General features: G+C 49.9%; 1 protein-coding gene and 1 long non-coding RNA gene across 3 annotated transcripts in view; one reads left to right on the top strand and one right to left on the bottom strand.

Annotated features, from left to right (window-relative positions):
- Positions 1-5803: 5803 nt before the first annotated feature.
- LOC118206726 (transducin-like enhancer protein 1) overlaps positions 5804-19434 on the top strand; it is a 28370-nt gene continuing 14739 nt past the window's right edge. The window contains exons 1-8 of the mRNA XM_035379750.1: positions 5804-6626; positions 7166-7266; positions 8237-8300; positions 8844-8888; positions 13889-13951; positions 14610-14684; positions 17617-17809; positions 19336-19352. Of these exons, the coding sequence (XP_035235641.1) occupies positions 6603-6626; positions 7166-7266; positions 8237-8300; positions 8844-8888; positions 13889-13951; positions 14610-14684; positions 17617-17809; positions 19336-19352 (582 nt within the window). The 5' untranslated portion in view covers positions 5804-6602. The remainder of the gene's footprint in view (positions 6627-7165; positions 7267-8236; positions 8301-8843; positions 8889-13888; positions 13952-14609; positions 14685-17616; positions 17810-19335; positions 19353-19434) is intronic.
- LOC118206727 lies at positions 17856-18192 on the bottom strand. 2 transcript variants are annotated; one of them, XR_004761236.1, is made up of 4 exons: positions 18122-18192; positions 18000-18070; positions 17955-17965; positions 17856-17918 (listed from the first exon to the last, which is right to left on the bottom strand). It is a non-coding gene; the product is annotated as an uncharacterized LOC118206727 (long non-coding RNA). The 2 variants fall into 2 exon arrangements; XR_004761237.1 differs by having other exon boundaries at positions 18000-18085; positions 18122-18147.

The raw sequence follows: 19434 nt of genomic DNA, 5'->3' as shown, positions 1-19434 counted from the left end.
AGCCGACAAACACCATGGCAGTCTTTCCCAACTCACCTGACATAAACAAACCAAACAAACCCAACCAAAACCCAAACAAACCAATGAAACCCAAACTAAACCTAGAGGAACCAATCAAACCTTACCAAAACCCAAACAAACCAATCAAACCCAAACTAAATCTACACCGACCCAAATAAACCAGTCAAACCTAACCAAACTCAAACAGACCCACATGAATCAACCAAACCCAAACAAACCCCACCAAACCCAACTGAAACCAAACAAAACCCAGTCGAACCCAAACAAACCCGCACCGATGATACAGGGGGTAGACATGAGATTAGCTCTGAGCTCAAAGGAGTTCTGACCTGATGGGCAGGTATTTACTGCAGCGCACTGTACCCCCAAACGCATCACGCCTACAAGCCCCAGGGCTCAGTGTAGTTCTCTCATCTCCCCACCGCAGGGCATCGCAGTTTCCCCCTGTGATTCCCTCTCTCTCTCTCTCTCTCTCTCTCTCTCTCTCTCTCCCGCTCTCTCTCTCTCTGCAGCTGACGGCCAGATGTTCCGACAGCTGTGACACGATCCAGCGTTGTGAGGACCGGAGCTCGGCTTGTGTGTGTGTGTGTGTGTGTATTCGGAAACCGTGCCCTCTGCCCCAGCCTGTCTGGAGGACGAGGGTTTCCACCGAGCCCTCGTTTAGCCAGCGAAAAATGCCCGCGCTCTCGGAGGGCTTCACGTGTGCTTAATTGGGCGCGTGGATGAGAAACATGGACAGCCAGCGAAACTCCCCAAAAACAAAACCAGTCTCCCCAAGATGGGAGTGTTTTTTTTTGGGGGGGAGGGGGGGGGAGGGAGAGGGGTCGTTCCCTGGCTCTCTCCCTCTCTTCTTTCGCCCCCTGACTGTTTTCATTCCTGATAGCAGTTGTTTGTGTATGTTCCGATCCGCTCAAATTGCCCACAGGTGCTGGGGGGCGTTTATTGGGCAGATTTTTTTTTGGTTTTTTTTTGTTGGCTTTGCAAATTAAACGGAGCTGCAGGATGAGACGGGACCGGTCCGGATTAAAGGGGCGAGGCGTGTGGTCCGCACACTCCAGCTGACAGGGATCAGGCAGGAGTCCCGAGTGCTGAAGTAGTTTGGGGGGGTGGGAAGGGGTTGAGGAATATTTTGGGGGTGGCGGTTGGGGGAAGGTCTCAGAGTAGTTCCAGAAGCCTTGTGTTTTCCTGGCGGACGGATAGAGCCTTTCCCCACACCCCCCCCCCAAAAAAAGAGCTTAATTACAGCGTCAGTGAGACGCGCTGCGCACCTCGTCGCGGGCGACACGGCGACACGTGTAAGCAAACAGCACATCCGTCTAATCAGCGCGGAAAAACCAACACAACAGCCATTAAGCATCTGCTGGTGGTTTCCCTGTTAGCGCGAGGCGGGTGGGGGGGCCGGGGGGGGGGCCGGGGGGGGCCGGGGGGGCCTCACGCATGCGGAGGCCTTTGAAGTGCTCCTCCAGAGCCGCGGCGGCGGCTGATAGGCCGGCCCGCGTGTCATTTCCATAAACGCCGCTCGTTCCCCCCTCTAGTGTTCTCAATTAGAGCGCGCCGCTCCCCCGCAGCGGCCCGCTTTCCCGCCAACGCGCTCCTGAACGCGCGACTCCGTCTGCGGTTTGAGCGGCGAGCGACGGCCTCTCTCGCTCTCCATCTCTCGCTCTCTCCCTCTCTCTCTCTCTCTCTCCCTCTCTCTCTCACTCTTTCCCTCTCTCTCTCACTCTTTCCCTCTCTCCCTCTCTCTCTCTCTTTTTCACTCTCTCTCACTCTTTCCCTCTCTCTCTCTCTCTCTTTCTCTCTCTCTTTCCCCGTCCGGCCGTTTCGGTTCGTCTCTCTCGCCAGCGCGCCGATGCCCCGTGACCGGCCTCGCGTGCGTCGCCACGGCAACCCCCCGCTCGCGCGGGCACGTGGTGGTTCGTTGGCGTCAGTGACTTATAAACCACACTGGCGCCCTTAACACCCTCAGCAGTCCCACCGACAATGCTGCCATTAACAAAGAGAACGGGCCAACGGGTCGTCTACAAAATGGAGGCCAGACGGATGGTTCGGCAGTCATAGTCTCTGGGTAGACGGTCAATAGCCTATGGTCACTGTGGGAAGCAGAGTTTTGGAAACTCAAACTCTGGGACGTGTGTGCTTCACGCAAATTAAAGACAGCAATGTTTCGGGGTTTTTTTTTTTTTTTTCTGCTGCTTTGAAGCAAATTGAGAACACGTTTTCCCTGGTTTTCGAGCGCAGTGCTCAGTGTGGTGACTTCAGAGCTTGAACACGGACTGTGTGGTCTGTTTGAACGTAACCCTGACCAGGTGATCTGGGGGTATTAAACGTGAGTCTCTCTGTGGTGGCTCCAGCGAGTGAGAGTTTTGGGTTGTTGTTGTCTTGCTGTAGTTGGGACGGTCTGAAGGTCCTGTTGAGCTGCCATCGGTCTGGTTGTGGTTTGGGTTTGGTGGTTGTGTTCTTTCTGACTTGCGTGACAACCCCACATGCTTCACTCACGCTGGAATTAAATCACTCACTCAAAATGTGTGTGTGTGTGTGTGTGTGTGTATGTGTCTAAGCTTGTGTGCGTGTGTTTGTGTGTATGTGTCTGAGTGTGTGTGTGCGTGTGTGTGTGTGTGTATGTGTCTGAGCATGTGTTTGTGTGTTTGCGTGTGTGTATGTGTCTGAGCTTGTGTTTGTGTGTGTGTGTGCATGCTTGTGTGTGTGTGTGTGTGTGTGTGTGTGCGTCTCGTGACTAATTGACTGCTTTCCTCTTAAGCTCATGTATATGTGCGGAGTGATTTGTGTCTGCCTGTCAGCCCCGCTGGGCTGGCTCAGGGCTTACACAAGGCAAATCGTGTCCTTGAACGACCTGTTATGCAAATCGGCCGGAGGGCACGCGGGCTCTGAGCTCACAGACCTGCGCCCCTCCGTCACATCCAACATGGCCGCCAGGTTCTCACATCCCTCATGTAAATACACAGGTGTGTGTGTGTGTATGTGTGTGTATCACAACTCTAATCTGATGAGCATGCCAGCAGTTCACACGCTGCTACTGTATGTGTGGCTTTATCAGTGATTTATCTCCTTTTTTTTAATTGATGATTTATTGATGACTTACTGGAGTGTAGCTGTGTTTTGATCTAGTCCTGGACCGCACTGGATGTGCTTCTTAATTCCTTTGTTTACTGTTTCCCCTGCAAAAGTGAGGAAGAACAATGACCCAGATTCAGACCCCCCCCACCCCTGTCCCCCCACCACCCATACCCCCCCGCCCCCCCCGCCAGGTTTCTCACTACACCTGGCTCCAGTTAATATGCCAAGTCCTGTTTTATTTGCCTCTAAACACTCGTCATTTGCTTATCCGCAAAATAAGAAACGAACGGTATTTGAATAGCAAATCCCTGCAGGTGACCCGACGCGCAGGCCAAACAGAACAGAACAGGACAGGAGTGACGGCTTATGCATGCAAGACACACGCACAGGACCGAGGCGAGGGGGGGGGGGGGGGTGCCGCAGCATTAACAAACAGCTTCGTTTGCCATTTCCCCAGGAAACGAAGTCGCGCCTCTGATTAAATGCAAAGCAGTCTGGGAAGGAGAGAAAGCTCTGTCAGGTGAAAGCAGGTGACCAAACGCAGCCACACACCGCCACAGAAAAAAAAAAAAAAAAACGTAGCAGGTGAAAAAACACATTTGCATCGCAGAATATATATATTTTTTTCAGGTACGTTTAGCCTGGGCCATTTAATAGAGGCACATTCCGTCCACTTGTACAGGCGGACATACACTGACACCGCACAGGCTGTGTTCTGTTTTAAAGGATTTTAGCAGCTCTTACCCACCGGGGGAATTGAACCTAAGAGCTTCTGGCTATCAGTTAACGGCCCTCTAACCCCCCCCCGTGCTGGTGCCCTTGTTGAAGCAAGGTGTACCCTGTGCCCCACAGGATGATATACCTCAAATAATGCATGATCAGAGCAGGGGCCTGATAACGCAGGATGGGCTATGAGAGTTGATTACAAGTGTTTATGCTGGCATGAGGCCCTGTGAGCTCTGTGGTGCTGGGTGTTTGCGGGGCCACTGGGCTCACTGTGTTTATGAGCGGTTGGGCCACGGGGTCATTTCACGGATGGCTGTTATCAAGTGTAGCGCCGTGGCGCATTCGTGAAGATGCGACACGCATCGGCACTGTTGTGTGTGTGTGTGTGTGTATGTATGAGAGAGAAAAAATGGGAGAGGGAGAGAGTGAGAGAGAAAGGAAGAGAGACAAAGAGTGAGAGAAAGAGAGAGAGATTGTGTGAGAGACACACACACACACACACACACACACACACACACACAACTGTCGGTCAACACTTAGATAGGTATGGTTAGGTTACCTGATCCAGAACCCTTTTAGAGTTGAATTAACACTGACCATGTTACTGTGAATGATGTTGAAAGAATGTTACCTGTCCCTGACTCTGTGTGTGTGTGTGTGTGTGTGTGTGCATGCGTGTGGTTGTGTGATTCCTGCCATGTGGGTCATAACCCCTCCCCCCCTGCCCCCCACTGCATTGTGCACCATCTGCTTTCCTCCCCCACCAAAAACACCGACCCCGGCCCCCCAGGCACAGGTCATGACCTTCGACCCTGCTGCATCATGCTGTGGTTAACTTCCTGCTTCTTCCTGACCCAAGTTGTTGAGTTCCTGTCCCTGGGCTGGGGCTGTTGTATGTAACCTATGAGTGTGGGTTGTGTGTGTGTGTGTGTGTGTGTGTGCGCATATATGTGTGTGTGTGCATATATGCGTGTGCGTGTGCGTGTGTATGTGTGTGTGCGTCTGTGTACGTACAGAATGTACTGTGTGTGTGTGTGTGTGTGTGTGTGACATTGTGTGCGCAACTGGATGCATATCTAGAGTGAAGAATAACAATATAGAGATGGCAAAAGACCCAGTACAGTCATTCCTGCATTTTTTTTTTTTACTGATTTATTTATTCATTTACATCTTTATGGATACTGGCAGTCAATGGGTACAATTCCAAAATTCAAATAAGTACTTAAAGTCAACTATGATTTATTAGCATTGCATTGCAAAGATGAATTTACAAATATCAGCCATTTCAGCTGCTCCCAGCTATCGGCACTACAGAACAGAATTGATCGCGGTATAAACAGGACGCATCCATCGCAATAATTAGCAGTTGTACACTGTTACAGACGGTATCATCAGAGAATTGCATATGCAAATGACGTTGGGGAATACAACCCAATCCGCGCAAATGAGACGTGCAGGATAAATACAGAACGATAGGGAACATAATAGCTTTCCCAAGGACATCTTTTCATTAACACTAATTTAACAGACATAAAATTGTTGCCATCTTGATTAATAAAGCGCGATTTAACATACGGATTAAATGTTTTTTAAAAGACATTCTTAGGTGAAGTACATTTTTACAACACTTTAAGGAGTTTTAAAATAGCGATGGTAGAAAGAGCTCAGACTCGTATCTTCATTTCCACGGGAGCGACAGATTGGCGTTTGTCTCTTTAAGGACCGCACCGTCAACCACGTTACTTTGATTGACAGTTGAGGATTGTCACTCTCCCGCAGACCGACCTTCTCCTTCTCCATTCCAATCTCGGCGCTGGCGCGCCTGCCATTGGCTGTCGTTCGCGTAGCTCATCATGATCGACAAGCAGGGACTCTCAGGGATAAACCCCATTGGTGCGTTTTTCTTGCAACGACTTGTTCCCACGTGGGTGCATAGACTCTATTGGCCGAGTTCAGTTTTCTGGGGTGGTCCTATGTCCGGTTAGCGCTGGGAGTGTGAAACCGCGTGTGAAAGTACCCAGTGTGTAGGTGTAGGACAGGGAGTTGCATTGTAATTGCTATTATAGAGATTATTATTATCAATACTCCTGCTTTTTTTGTTACAGAACATTTTCTGAACCAGGTACCTTCTCGGACCTCTATTTCCGTTTACTTGTTGTATTATTGACCGTTATTAATGCTCGAAAACAACTTCGATCCGATCGTTAATTGGCGACACTTTTGTCGCGATGAACTTTGGAGGATTTTCGCTTGCAGATTCCCTTTTTTGACGTTGCGGTCGGACTTTCGGTGAAAACGTCTGTGCTGTTGTTCGTGTTTTACTTTCATTTCGATCCATTTGGATATCATTCCCGTGGAGACTGCATCGTTGCGCTCGAAGGAGTGAAGATATTTCTGCACGGGGCGGGGACTTATTTTTCTTCACCTGTTTTTTTCCCTGATGGTTCTTGTTGTGATTTTATACGTTGATTTTCTGTTCCTCTGCTGGAGTACCTTAAGAGATCAAGGAACAGGCTCACGCCCGAACTCAAGTTAGTTGATTTAAGAGCCGCGGCGACTGGAGCTCTTGTTTTGCTCTGTGGAGTAGACACCGACTGGACGGGGGGTCGAGGATTGGTGTTCTTGTAAGGGCCCCATTTTCATCGGGGACGATCCAGGATGACTCTGTCATAATTCATAATTTCTCGGGAGAGCTTCTTGGTTTTTTATTTTCAGAAACAGGTTCAAATATAAACAACCGAGACCAGCCGATTCTCGGCCGAAGCAAGAGAGAGCGAGCCATGTTTCCGCAAAGCCGCCACCCGGTATGTCCAGGAACGTCCATCAAAGAAACGGACACATTTTAAGTTCTTAACTTGCTTTTATTGACCTCGCGTAACCTTCGCAAACATGGTTTGTTACTTAGTGAGTGTAAACTCTGGTGCCTTTGTCGGCGCTGTCGCGTTGGCCACATGCGCTTTGCTGCAGGGTACGGATGCTCGTATTAAATCCGCTCTGGTCTCAAGCATCTTCTTTGTTTGTCCTTTGATTAAGTACAACAGGCGGCCAGGCTCGCTGTGGCTCACTTTTAAATTGGTCTCATGTGATGTAGTCTAGCTAATTGGACAATGACCTAGACTCAAATGGGTTTCATAGCTTAGCCTAATAATATGTTGGTGATATTAACGATGTTCGTTAAACTAAATATTGTGTGTTTTACGTCGGTTACATTTAGTTTTCGCCGCTGTTACAGTTGTGCTTGTGTTGTTTACGGAAATCCCCTGTTTTACAGAGTACAATTTGCAGGATTGTATCCTGGGTTTCTATGTGTTTCTGATGTTGTCGATGTGTGTTGCTTTGGCAGGCTCCGCACCAGGGTCCTGGGCAGCCGTTTAAATTCACAATTCCCGAGTCCTTGGATCGGATAAAAGAAGAATTTCAGTTTCTGCAGGCCCAGTATCACAGGTTTGTGCGCTATCCGATTTACATCAGAAGAGTCAAAACTGAAATGTGTGTGTCGGGCGTGCGGCGTTTGCATGCGGGTCTTTGTGTCGGGTCTGCGGTAGGTAAGGCTGTGGTTTGGGCCTGGAACCACAGGGGGGCGTTTCAAGTCAGCCTCGATAACTGCTATTTCCGCCTGTCCGCAGCCACGAGCTGCTTCTCTAAATATACGTGGTGTGTGCGGACTGAGAGAGAGAGATTGAGCGAGAGTGTGTGCTTTGTGTAAATAAACACAGCCGCCCAAGAGTTTAGAAGTGAATGGGTGGCCTAAAACACTGGTCTTTGGGAGCGTAGTTTTGGTTGTTTAAAGTGGATTCCGTGTGGCAGCCACGTGACCCACAATCGTGCTTCCAACTTCCTGTGTGACGTCACCACATTTGTCAAAAGAACTTTTGATTTCTTTTCGCCCTGAATGATCCGGACTAGGCAGATGCTGAGCCCTAGTTTAAAATGCAAGACAAAAAGTAATTTAAACACCGTGTTAGTGTTGCCGTTGTGATGTTCCTGTCAGTCAGGACTGGACCCTCTGCTCAATGTAAAAGAGGAAGTTCCCCTCTTCCCCCCATTTTAATCTTGAGTGTGTGTGTGTTAACACAACAACTAACAACAACAACAACACATGTATTCAAAACTTGACACCTGCAAAACATGTCAATGTGACCATGTCACATTCATGCAAAATGTGTGGTTTGTAGTGTGTGTGTGCGCATATGAGTGTGTTGGTGTGTATTTTACATTTTAATAAGGTGTAAACTAAAATTTGTGAATAGAAAGTAATTAACTGAACATTCTAATGTTGATGTAACCATCACTGCTGGTGAATGAAAGCAGTGATGTTCTAGAGCACTGACCTACAGCTTTGGGGGAAAAAAAACCTTGTGGAAACGCTGTTCTTGAAAGGGTTGAGATGCTCTGTGTGTTTTTCTCCCCTCAGTCTGAAGCTGGAGTGTGAGAAGCTGGCGGGGGAGAAGACTGAGATGCAGCGCCACTATGTGATGGTGAGTCCTTCTGACACCACTGTGATGGGTTCACCATAACACACACACATACAGTCACACTCTCTCTTATACACTCACACCCACTTTCACACTCACAGACACTCACCCACACATGCTCTCACTCAAATACATACACACACACTCTCTTTCAAACACACACACACACTCACACAATGTGTCTGCATGTTTTGCGTGTGTGATGTGTTGCCATATTTTTTGTGTGTTTGTGTTTCGTGTGTGTGATGTTTTGCCATCTTTTGCATGTGATGTGTTGGCATGTTTTGCGTGTTTATTGGCATGTTTTGTGTGTGATGTGACGTATGTTTTGTGTGTGTGTTATATTGGTCTGTTTTGCGTGTGTAATGTGGTGTATGTTTTGTGTATGTGATATATTGGTCTGTTTTGCGTGTGTGTAATGTGGTGTATGTTTTGTGTATGTGATATATTGGTCTGTTTTGCGTGTGTGTGATCTGTATGTTTTGCATGGGCCTGAACGTGGGACTGGCAGTGCTGTGGCTGACTCCGCCCCTTTCTCTTTTACAGTATTATGAAATGTCCTATGGGCTCAACATCGAGATGCACAAACAGGTGAGTCCTGCTTTACCTGTCCTTACCCTCCAGAAGGGGCGTGGCCCACTGCAGGTAGGGTGAGCACAGAGGTAGTGTTTTAGGTGTTGCAACCCAACAGCAGGGAGGCTGAGGGGGTAGGTGGTGTTAGAAGACTGAGGGTGGTGCAGTAGCTGGTGTTTCAGGTAGGGGGCTGATGATGGTGCTGTTGGTGAGGTTAGATGACTTTACGCAGTGTTCAGAGACAGATAATGGTGCTGCAGGTGGACTTAGTTGACCAGGTGGGGCTAGGTGACTAGGTGCATTTATGTGACTGTAGGTGGGGTTGTAGGTGTGGTTGTGTGACTGTTGGTGGGGTTGTAGGTGTGGTTGTGTGACTGTAGGTGGGGTTGTAGGTGTGGTTGTGCGACTGTTGGTGGGGTTGTAGGTGTGGTTAGGCGACTGTTGTTGGGGTTGTAGGTGTGGTTAGGCTATTTGTAGCTATGTGTAGGGTATTTGTAGGGCAGGTTTAGGGCTGGGAGTGGGGTATATTTATAGCAGTAGTAGCGGTTGCTGGTAGGGATGTATAAGGGTGGGTGTTGTGGTTGCAGTAGGCTGTGTGTGGACTGTGTGCCTGTTCTCAGACCCAGGGGGAATTTATCAGCTGATGGACTGGAACTGTGTCTGATTGTCCCTCTGTCTCACTGCATTACACAGCCCTGGGGGGGGGGGGGGGGGGTGGGGTGTGGAGGGGGGGGGACAGATTGATTTGCCTACCCCAGGTCTTTATTCCATGATTACAGCGGGAATTGGGGAGTGAAGAGGGGGTGTGAGGGGGAGGGTGAGGGGGAGGTGGGGGGGGGGGGGGGGGGGTTCTCATTTCGCCCTGTTTCGGCACGGCCCCCTCGGGAACGGGCGCTGGGGGTCGGGGGGGTTAGCGGCCCGGAGGAGGGGCCCGGTAACCGCCCTTTTAAAAAGCCGCCGTTGGAGCGATCGATAGAGCCGCCGCCGCCGCCGCCGCGCGCTCAGCCAGGAAACCCCCCCGATCTGGCTGAAAGACAGGGAGCCCCCCCCCCCCCCCTAACCCCCTCCCACCCTCACCCCCCCCCCCCCTCCCCCACCCCACCCCAGCGCTGCATTGTCTCATTCTCAGGCCTTTAATGACTTGGCAGCTCCCTTTGTGAGCTAAATGGCAGTTTGACAGGGCCTTTGTTAGCGGGGGGAGAGGGGGCAGAGCCCTGGAAGTCTCTACCCCGGCCTCGCTGCGCCGCAGACCAGGCGCTGACCTCACCGTGGGCCCAGGATCAAGCAAAGGCCTCCTGCTGCCTCCTTTTCTCTCTTTTTCAACCCCATCCTTTCACGGAAAGGTTTAATTCAGCTGCTAATTTCGTCTTCAGCCCCGGCAGTGGGACTCCCACACCTGTGTCCCTCTGGGCCACCGTAGGGGGCGGGTTTACTCTGGTTCCTTTCTGACATGCTCCTGTGCGTGTCTGTTGCTTCCTCCCTGCTGAGAGGGCATACGGTGTCATACTGTAGATCCACTTAGCACACACCTGTACACTGTTACTGTAGATCCACTTAGCACACACCTGTACACTGTTACTGTAGATCCACTTAGCACACACCTGTACACTGTTACTGTAGATCCACTTAGCACACACCTGTACACTGTTACTGTAGATCCACTTAGCACACACCTGTACACTGTTACTGTAGATACACTTAGCACGCACTTACATACTCTGTTCTCCTGTTAATCCACTTGCCACACCTAAATACTGTGTGTTACTATAAATCTACTTAGTACATGTCTGCATATTGTGTGTTACTGTATATCCACTTAGTACACACCTGCATATGGTATCACTGTAGATACACTTAGCACACACCCATAACCAAGGCCTGCTTATGTTTTTATGGATGCACACACGTGGTGTGTGTTTGTGCAGTGTGTGTATGTGCGGTATGTGTTTGTGTGTGTGTGAGGTGTGTGTTTGTGTAGCGTGAGGTGTGTGTTTGTATAGTGTGTGTTTGTGTGTGTGTAGTGTGTGAGGTGTGTGTTTGTATAGTGTGTGAGGTGTGTGTTTGTATAGTGTGTGTGGTGTGTGTTTGTGTGTGTGAGGTGTGTGTTTGTGTAGTGTGTGAGGTGTGTGTTTGTATAGTGTGTTTGGTGTGTGTTTGTGTGTGTGTAGTGTGTGAGGTGTGTGTTTGTGTAGTGTGTCTGGTGTGTGTTTGTGTGTGTGTGAGGTGTGTGTTTGTATAGTGTGTGTGGTGTGTGTTTGTATGTGTGTAGTGTGTCTGGTGTGTGTTTGTGTAGTGTGTCTGCTGTGTGTTTGTATAGTGTGTTTGGTGTGTGTTTGTGTGTGTGTAGTGTGTGAGGTGTGTGTTTGTGTAGTGTGTCTGGTGTGTGTTTGTGTGTGTGTGTGTGTGTGTGTGTGCAGTGTGTGTATAGTACGTGTGTGTTGTGTGTGTAGTGTGTGAGGTGTGTGTGCAGTGTGTGTGTTTGTGTGTGTAGTGTGTCTGGTGTGTGTTTGTATGTGTGTAGTGTGTGAGGTGTGTGTTTGTATAGTGTGTGTGGTGTGTGTTTGTATGTGTGTAGTGTGTGTGGTGTGTGTTTGTGGTGTGTGTTTGTGTGTGTAGTGTGTCTGGTGTGTGTTTGTGTGTGTAGTGTGTGTGGTGTGTGTTTGTATAGTGTGTGAGGTGTGTGTTTGTATAGTGTGTGTGGTGTGTTTGTGTGTGTGTAGTGTGTGAGGTGTGTGTTTGTATAGTGTGTGAGGTGTGTGTGTGTGTAGTGTGTGTGTAGTGTGTGAGGTGTGTGTTTGTGTAGTGTGTCTGGTGTGTGTTTGTGTGTAGTGTGTCTGGTGTGTGTTTGTATAGTGTGTGTTTGTGTGTGTGTAGTGTGTGAGGTGTGTGTTTGTGTAGTGTGTCTGGTGTGTGTTTGTGTGTGTGTGAGGTGTGTGTTTGTGTGTGTGTGGTGTGTGTTTGTGTGTGTGTGTGTGCAGTGTGTGTATAGTACGTGTGTGTTGTGTGTGTGGGCCTCTGGTTCTGAGTGTCCGCTCTCTCCCAGCACATGCATGTTTGATGGGCCTCCTGCAGCATTGATGCTCTGTGCGTCACGGGCAGCGCTCGGGCGTCTTGTTGTGAAACGCGACTCTGTTTCCGCACGTTTCCTTGTCCCGCTGCTTAAATCGCTGTGGAGGAGAGCCCCGTCAGGGCTGTAGTCCTGCATAATGCAGGGACCCCCCGAGACGAGGGCGGCTTCGTCCCGGGTTCGGCGGTCCGATTTGGGGAGAGAGGAGATTTTACCCGGTTACCCGTCACCTGGGGTTTGAGATTCTGCTCTGAGGTAGCGAGTTTTTAAACGGGTCCTTTTCAGGGTGTCCCGTGGGGAAAGCTGCTACTTGCGCTGGTCTCCTCCTTCAGCTCTGAGATTCCGGTGGAACGCTCTAGGGCGGGGGTGGCCAACCCAGGTCCTGGAGAGCCACAGGGTCTGCTGGTTTTTGTTTTTTTACTCTGCACTTAATTGATCAATTATAGCAGTTAACTCACCTCGCCTGGTTTCTTCAGTCTTAAGTGGCTGCTGTATTTAAGGTGAAAACAAAAAACAGCAGACCCTGCGGCTCTCCAGGACCGGGGTTGGCCACCCCTGCTCTGGGGCTTTTCTGCTCTTAGAATGTGAATCTTGACACCCACTGAAAGAGGGGACATTTTGGTGTTTTCCGGGGACATTTTGGTGAGTTGTGTCCCGTAAAGCAAGCTGCGTTACTCTGGAGGACAGGAGGCCCTCAGACTGTCCAGCCAAATAAATGCCCCGTTCACCCCGCTATGAAACGCCAGGTCTCTGCGTTTGTAATCCGAACTCCACTTCAGTCCAGAGTGGTTTTTCCTCGATGTAGTTTTTTTTCCTCATTTGACCACAGCGATGAGCTGAATTCAGGAAGTTTCCGGGCACTTGCTAACGCTAATGGGAAATCGGCCGTATCCCATGATCCCCCTAGGAGGCCGCGAAACCCGATCCCTGACCCCGCCCCGACATCGTTGGAGTGCCTGGGACACCAAGATGGATGCCCCGTTACTCAGGAGGCCGGCCAAATTTGATTGGCTGCTGCAATTTGAGCAGAATCATTGGATTTGAGAGGAGCAGAGAGACGAGATATCCAATTATCCCCGTAATTTGCAGGGGAGACTTGTGTTGCCATGGAGACGCGAGTTGGAACAAATTAAATTTTAAGCAATGAAATAATCCTAAAGTGCTTATGGGAATAGGAGAATTTGTCAGTGACACTTGGTTAAATTGAATGTAGGCCTGGCGCAGGGCTCTGTGGGTGGATGTAGTGGGCGGGGGGCTGTGTGGGGTTGACTGTGCTCAGAACGCAGCTGTGCTGACTGCAGGACTGTTCTCAGCGTGAAGCTGTGTTCACTGTTCTCTGTGCAGCTGTTCTGACTGCTCAGTCTGCAGGTGTGCTGACTGTGCTCAGTGTGCAGCTGTGATAACTGCTCAGTGTGCAGCTGTGCTGACTGCTGACTGTGCTCAGTGTGCAGCTGTGCTGACTGTGCTCAGTGTTTAGCTGTGATGACTGTGTAGCTGTGCTGACTGTGCTCAGTGTGCAGCTGTGATGACTGTGCTGACTGTGGTCAGTGTGCAGCTGTGCTGACTGTGCTCAGTATTCAGCTTTGCTGACTGTGCTGACTGTGCTCAGTGTGTAGCTGTGCTGATTGTGCTCAGTGTGTAGCTGTGCTGACTGTGCTGACTGTGGTCACAGTGCAGCTCCAGTAGGACAGCAGAACCACATGAGGGCTGACCCTCAGTGCTAAAGCTTAGCCTGCTGAAGATTAGCTTTGGCTTTATCCCCAACCCCTTGAACTGCTGGATGTTTTCCCTTTAATCTGCCTTATTCAATTATTTCAGGCCCTGAGTGTGTTACAGAATTATCCCTGTTTACCATTTTTAGGTGTGTTACAGAACTGAACTGGTTTCCATGTTGTATTTACGTTCTGGCAGCGTTGTGTGAGCGTTGGTTAACGGCGCCTCTCTTCCTCAGACTGAGATCGCGAAGCGGCTGAACACCATCTGTGCCCAGGTCATCCCGTTCCTGTCACAGGAAGTAAGTGCGCGTGAGAGTGCGATGGTGCACGGTGTGCGTCTGTCTGAGTGTGTGTGTGTCTGTGTAGGTGTGTGTGTGTGTGTGTGAGAGTGTGAGAGTGTGAGAGTGTGTGTGTGTGTGTGTGTGTGTGTGTGTGTGTGTGTGTAGGTGAGTGAGTGTGTGTGTGTGTGTGTGTGTGAGAGTGTGAGAGTGTGTGTGTGTGTGTGTGTGTGTGTGTGTGTGTGTGTAGCTGTGTGTGTGTGTGTGTCATTCTCCTGACAGGATGGTTTAAATGGCTGGAGCTGCTGCTCACTAAATCCAGCACACGAGTGAAATGTGACTGTGAGCTGAGACTGAATTATAGATGGCAGGTTAACTGTGGCATCAATCTGTGTGTCTGAAGCTGCTCTCTCTCTCTCTCTCTCTCTCTCTCTCTCTCTCTCTCTCTCTCTGTCTGTGTCTGAAGCTGCTCTCTCTCTCTCTCTCTCTCTCTCTCTCTCTCTCTCTCTCTCTCTCTGTGTCTGAGCTACTCTTCCTGTCTATCTGTGTGTCTGAAGCTGCTCTCTCTCTCTCTCTTTCTGTCTGTCTGTTTGAAGCTGCTCTCTCTGCCTGTGTCTGAAGCTGCTGTATGTCTGTTTGTCTGTCCGTCCGTCCGTCTGATGGCTCTCTGTGCTCGCAGCACCAGCAGCAGGTAGCTCAGGCAGTGGAGAGGGCCAAACAGGTGACCATGGCCGAGCTGAATGCCATCATCGGGGTACGTGGACTTCCTGGTCTACCTCCTACAGTGTGTATACTTTCATTTTACTTCCTGGCATGGGGGATTGTGGGTCATGTTTGTGTGTGTGCAGTGATGTGGGGGATCATGGGTAATGTGTGTTCTGTGATGTGGGATTGTGCATAATGTTATGTGGTGGGGGATTGTGGGCAATGTGTGTTCTTTGATTGGGGATTGTGGGTAATGTGTGCTATGGTGGTGCATTGTGGGTAATGTGTACTGTGATGGGGAATTGTGGGTAATGTGTGCTGTGAAAGGGGGTTGTGGGTTTTTTCCCCCTCACAGTACTCCAGTTCAGTGTCTTAGTGGATGGATGACAGGATATCAGTAGTGATATTCACAAGGCGGGGGCCTGGGGGGGGGGGGGGTTTAGGGAAGCATGGTGATATTAGCATTTCTGGCTCTTTTGACTGCACCTCTTGGCAGTGTTTTTTTTTGGATGGCTGTGATGTTTGTGATGTTGCTGTGTCTTTGTGTTCCAAATGAATTTAATGAAGCATGTGTTTACCCTGTACCCCCAGAGCAAAAGGCCCCATGCTTTTTTTTTTAGCTGTCAAAGGGTAGACTCTGCTGGGGGAGTGGGGAGGGGGAAGGGGGCAGGGAGGGGGGGTACGGAATCAGCCGCAGTCGACGCGGCTAAAATAGACCTTTTGAAAGAGAAGAAATGGGGTTAAAAAAGAGGCCCTCGGCATTATGGGATCTGAGGAGGCACTAGGCCTTATGGGATTTGAGGAGGCCCTTGGCATTATGGGATATGAGAACATTCAAATGACTCATTTATCAATTTCTGTTAATTGCTTGTGAGAAGACGCTGCTGCTGGTGGTTCAGCACTTCCCAGACTCTTTGTGATGGTAATTAGACATGGGGGGGGGGGCATAACGGTTTAACAATGGGGGCAGCTAATCCATCTGGGCTCGGAGCTGCTGTCCCACCGGGACGACCCCTGCGGGGAGGGGGGATTAGGGCCGATAAAAGAACCCCCGAAAAAACGTCCTTTCATCAGTCACTGGCCAGCCTGACGCAGCTCCCAGCCCAGCGCTACTGGCATCAATTAGGGAAAATAAAGTGGGGGGGGGGGGGGGGGGGGAGAAAAGGGGGGGTGACCTTCTCTGTCTGACACCTCCCACCCACACACACCCCCCCCACCCCAAAATCTCTGGCCTGCAGGGGATTTGCGGCTTAAATTTTATTCATGTGGCTTTATAATACCTGACAGCTTATCCTTGCGTAAGTATATAACGCCTTCCCTCTGTGTGTGTGTGTGTGTGTGTGTGTGTGTGTCTGTCTGGGGGAGGGGGCTGTTTTAGTAAATTTGGAATTAGAAGCGTAGAGACGGACTCCAGCTCAGTGCACCGGGAGGGTCCCCACCGTACAGGAAGAGGAAGTCCTCTGTTTTTATTTGACCTTTCTCAAGGTCGCGCAGAAGTGGGCGTATCAGTGTCTTCGCTCTGTCTGTCGGTGCGTCCAGGCTGCGGGGCCCGTGTGCCACTAAACGCTCGGTTATGAATTATTTATGCGGACAGGTCATGTGCTCGGCTTAGAAGCGAACATTAATTAAGGTGATTAAATCATACCCCCCCCGTGTAAGCGTCTTTTCAAGCGAGCGTCCTGGTGAAGTCCGGGAGCATTAGAGTCTGCTCTGCCCACCCCGGGGCTCGGAGAGCTCGATAAATTTCATTTACTGTTTAACGTCTCTGCCTAATGGAGCGGGCTTTATTACGATGGCTCCTCGTCATAGTGTTTGCGTGTGCATTGTGTTCACTCCTGTGTGCTGGTGTGATATGAGTGTGTGTGTGTGTGAGTCCTGTTTGGTGTGCGATGAGTGTGTGATATTAGCGTGTGCAGTCTTTGTGTGGTGTGTGAGGAGTGTGTGATGCTAGTGTATGGAGTCCTGTGTGGTGTGTGATGTTGGTGTGTTTTGTCACCTGCTATATGCAGTGAGTAAGGCCTGTGACCATCCTCACCATCAAATGTCGTAAAATCCCCCCCCCCCCCCCCCCCCCCCACCAACCCCTGATGACACAAACACAATCCTCACACCACGCCCCCCCCCCCTTGTTGCGGTGATGTGTCAACCTCACCCAACCCCCATTCAATGAGGCAGCTGCCCCCCCACCCCCTCCAAAAAAAATCCCAGCTGTCAGTATTGTTCATGGCTGGACCCTGTTCACTCAAAGGGGGGGTGCAAGGCCCTTGGGGGAGTGAGATGGGGCAGGAGAGGGGGGGGGGGTCATGACTCAGACAGCTATTAGCAGCTTGAAAGATCTCCTAAGTACTCCATGTGGGAGAGAACAACAACTATGAAGGAGGGGAAAAAAAGAGAAAAGATTAGTTTGTACTGCCAGGAGACGATTCCAGGCCGTGTGATTGGTCCATCGAGCATGTCATCCAGCCAGTCAGTGCTCATGGTGTGGCCGAGTGGTACAGTTAGCACAGGAGGCGTAGAGTAGTCTGTACTGTACTGTGTCACACAGTGGACTGACTGTTTCATATAATCAGTGTTATCCTGCAGCTGTGGAGTCATTGGTTATTAAATCAGCGTTTTATCTGATCCAGTGCTTGGCTGAGTCCGTTATAGCAGCCTGTCCATATGCCGTAAAGATCTGCATGTGTGTGGCTCCTGGGCTGAGGCCAGCCAGATCCCAGCAGCGAGAGTGGCTCACCTGACCAGTGTGCTGTTAGCCCCCTGCGGCTATACTTACATAGTTACACTGACAACGTTACCCCGATGGCTAACTGAGCTTTAATGAACGGCTGGTTGATTGATTAGTCAGCCTTACCGATTGATTCATCGGTTCACTCATGGATTAATTGGATGGATGGATTTGCTGGGTTAGCTGATGTATTGACTGTATAATCGAGTGGTTGATTGTTTTATTTACTGATCGATTCTTTCTCTCTTTTCCGCAGCAGCAGCACCTGTCTCACGGCCACGCCCCCCCTGTCCCCATGACCCCCCACCCTGCGGGTTTGCCGCCCCCCGGCCTGCCTCACCTGGGGGGCAGCGCCAGCCTATTGGCTCTCTCCAGTGCCCTGGGGGGGCCGCCTCACCTGTCCGTCAAAGACGACAAGAAGAGCGCCCATGAGTCGGACCACCACAGAGGTGAGCGGCAGGACAGGATCAATTAGGACTGAGCGACCCGAGCCAGGTTTACCTGTGTGACACCTGAGTTTACCTGAGCCGGGTTTACCTGTGTGACACCTGAGTTTACCTGAGCCGGGTTTACCTGTGTGACACCTGAGTTTACCTGTGTGACACCTGAGTTTACCTGAGCCAGGTTTACCTGTGTGACACCTGAGTTTACCTGAGCCGGGTTTACCTGTGTGACACCTGAGTTTACCTGTGTGACACACCTGAGTTTACCTGAGCCAGGTTTACCTGTGTGACGCCTGAGTTTACCTGAACCGGCTTTACCTGTGTGACACACCTGAGTTTACCTGTGCCAGGTTTACCTGTGTGACACCTGAGTTTACCTGAGCCAGATTTACCTGTGCTACACCTGAGTTTACCTGTGCCAGGTTAACCTGTGTGACATCTGAGTTTACCTGAGCCAGATTTACCTGTGACACACCTGAGTTTACCTGAGCCAGGTTTACCTGTGACACACCTGAGTTTACCTGAGCCAGGTTTACCTGTGACACACCTGAGTTTACCTGTGACACACCTGAGTTTAGCTGAGCTAGGTTTTTGGCTTCATTCTCCACCCTGGCAGGGAAAGCTTGCTGCTTCTGCTTTTTGTTTTGTTATTTTTGTGTGAAGTGAAGGGGGTCTGCAGCATGTCTGTGGGGTCCAGCCTGTCTCCCGCTGAATCTCTTCCATTCTCTTCCTTTCATTCTGTTTTCCTTTCATCTCATTCAGAACATTCTCTCATTTTCACATCCCAGGGGTTCTGGCTCATGAATGCCATGCAATGTTTTCATGTTTTTTTTTGGTTTTGTTTTTTCTTGTTTTGTTTTTTCTTTTTAAATTCAGAATTCAGGTGTAACAAGGTGAAACTTGGAACGTGTATTACTAATATTGTACTATTTTTAAGAATATGGCATATCAATACATATTTAATGACATATTTAAAATAAATGACTTGAAAATAAGGGATATGTTAGTGCTCTCCTGTGTGTGGTGGGGGGGTGAAAGGGGGGGGGGGGTGCAAGCTCAGGTGTGTTTTTGCACTGTGGCAGAACAAGAGCAGCACAAAACTGCAACACCATTTCAGGTTAGGTCCTGATTGGTGAGTTTTCATTTTGTGCGTGTGAGTGTGTGTGTGTGAGTGAGTAAGATTGAGCAGAGATTCATTGAGGCTAATGGGGGACTCCTCTGTATTGCAATAATGACAAGAACTTGCACTTTGCGCCTGTTTTTAAATGGAATTAATTTGACTGGTAATTAATTCATTTTGCTGTAAGGTTTTGGTGGGGTCATGTGACCTGTGAGCTACAGGAAGTGTGTAAAACGAGCCTTAGTTTTCTGTGCTGTATGAGGACGTGTGCAATGCTACTCTGAATAAAGGCTGCTTAAAACATGACTTGCCCCCTGTGTTTCTAATTCCTCCTCTTCCTGTGTTTTCCTTTCTTTGTCTGGCTCCTTCTGAACGGCCATGTTTGTGCATTTCTCGGTAACCGTGGGAACAGACAGAGAGCCAAGCACGGTAAGTGGCGCTCCCTCTTCTCTCCTTTTGACCCTGTGCACAGGTGTGCAGCGCTCAGGTGTTGGTGCGCAGGTGAGCAGCG

Source organism: Anguilla anguilla, chromosome 10 (genome assembly GCF_013347855.1).
Source record: "Anguilla anguilla isolate fAngAng1 chromosome 10, fAngAng1.pri, whole genome shotgun sequence".
Lineage (NCBI taxonomy): Eukaryota > Metazoa > Chordata > Actinopteri > Anguilliformes > Anguillidae > Anguilla > Anguilla anguilla.
The sequence above is the reverse complement of the archived record's forward strand: the minus strand, read 5'-3'. Positions and strand labels throughout refer to the sequence as shown.